Below are 581 nucleotides of genomic sequence, written 5' to 3'. Positions count from 1 at the left end.
AAATGGCTAAGAGTGGAAGTTTTAATCAGCCGTAATTACTTATGACTAAAGGAAACAACAAATCCTTCCCCAAGTGGCCTTGTTTCAACTCCACCATCCAGCAGTGAGTTTCTAGCCAGAGCTCACTTACACTGGCTGAGGTCTGACTGTGTGCTGGGTGCTCTGCTCACCGCCTGCACACGTGGTTGTGTTTACTGCTGAGGACAGCACGGGGCTGAGAGGCACAGTTATCACCACCCTGGTCAGCGTGTGATCCAGTCCCACCCGTGCTCTCCGGGGCCTATTCTAGGAGCTCTGAGGGTGAGCCCGACAAGCATGTTCCCACCAGCTAGGTCAAGGCAGCTACATGTTCCTCAACCATGGGCCTGACCCAGCCTCCTACCTCCTGAACTCGCTCCGGTCTCCCGCCTGCATGAGCGCCACGATGGTGTTGGTGATTGAGGTCCCAATGTTGGCCCCCATGATGATGGGGATGGCTGCCCGCACGGTCAGCACTGGAGGGAGGAAAGCGGCATTAGCAAGTTTAGGAAGGCAGCCTGGGCAGGTGCCCACAGGGCCCAAGACAGGCTGGACTCATCCCT

The 581-nt window shown here is 56.6% G+C and overlaps 1 protein-coding gene across 1 annotated transcript in view; it reads right to left on the bottom strand.

Moving 5' to 3' along the window:
* LOC100949351 (sodium-dependent phosphate transport protein 2B-like) overlaps positions 1–581 on the bottom strand; it is a 36,473-nt gene that overhangs the window by 32,056 nt on the left and 3,836 nt on the right. The window contains 1 exon segment of the mRNA XM_023515344.1: positions 383–579. Coding sequence (XP_023371112.1) covers positions 383–579 — 197 coding nt within the window.

Source organism: Otolemur garnettii, unplaced genomic scaffold (genome assembly GCF_000181295.1).
Source record: "Otolemur garnettii isolate 467f Iridium unplaced genomic scaffold, OtoGar3 scaffold00069, whole genome shotgun sequence".
Taxonomy (NCBI): domain Eukaryota; kingdom Metazoa; phylum Chordata; class Mammalia; order Primates; family Galagidae; genus Otolemur; species Otolemur garnettii.
Note: the sequence above shows the minus strand (reverse complement) of the source record. Positions and strands in the feature narration are given on the sequence as shown.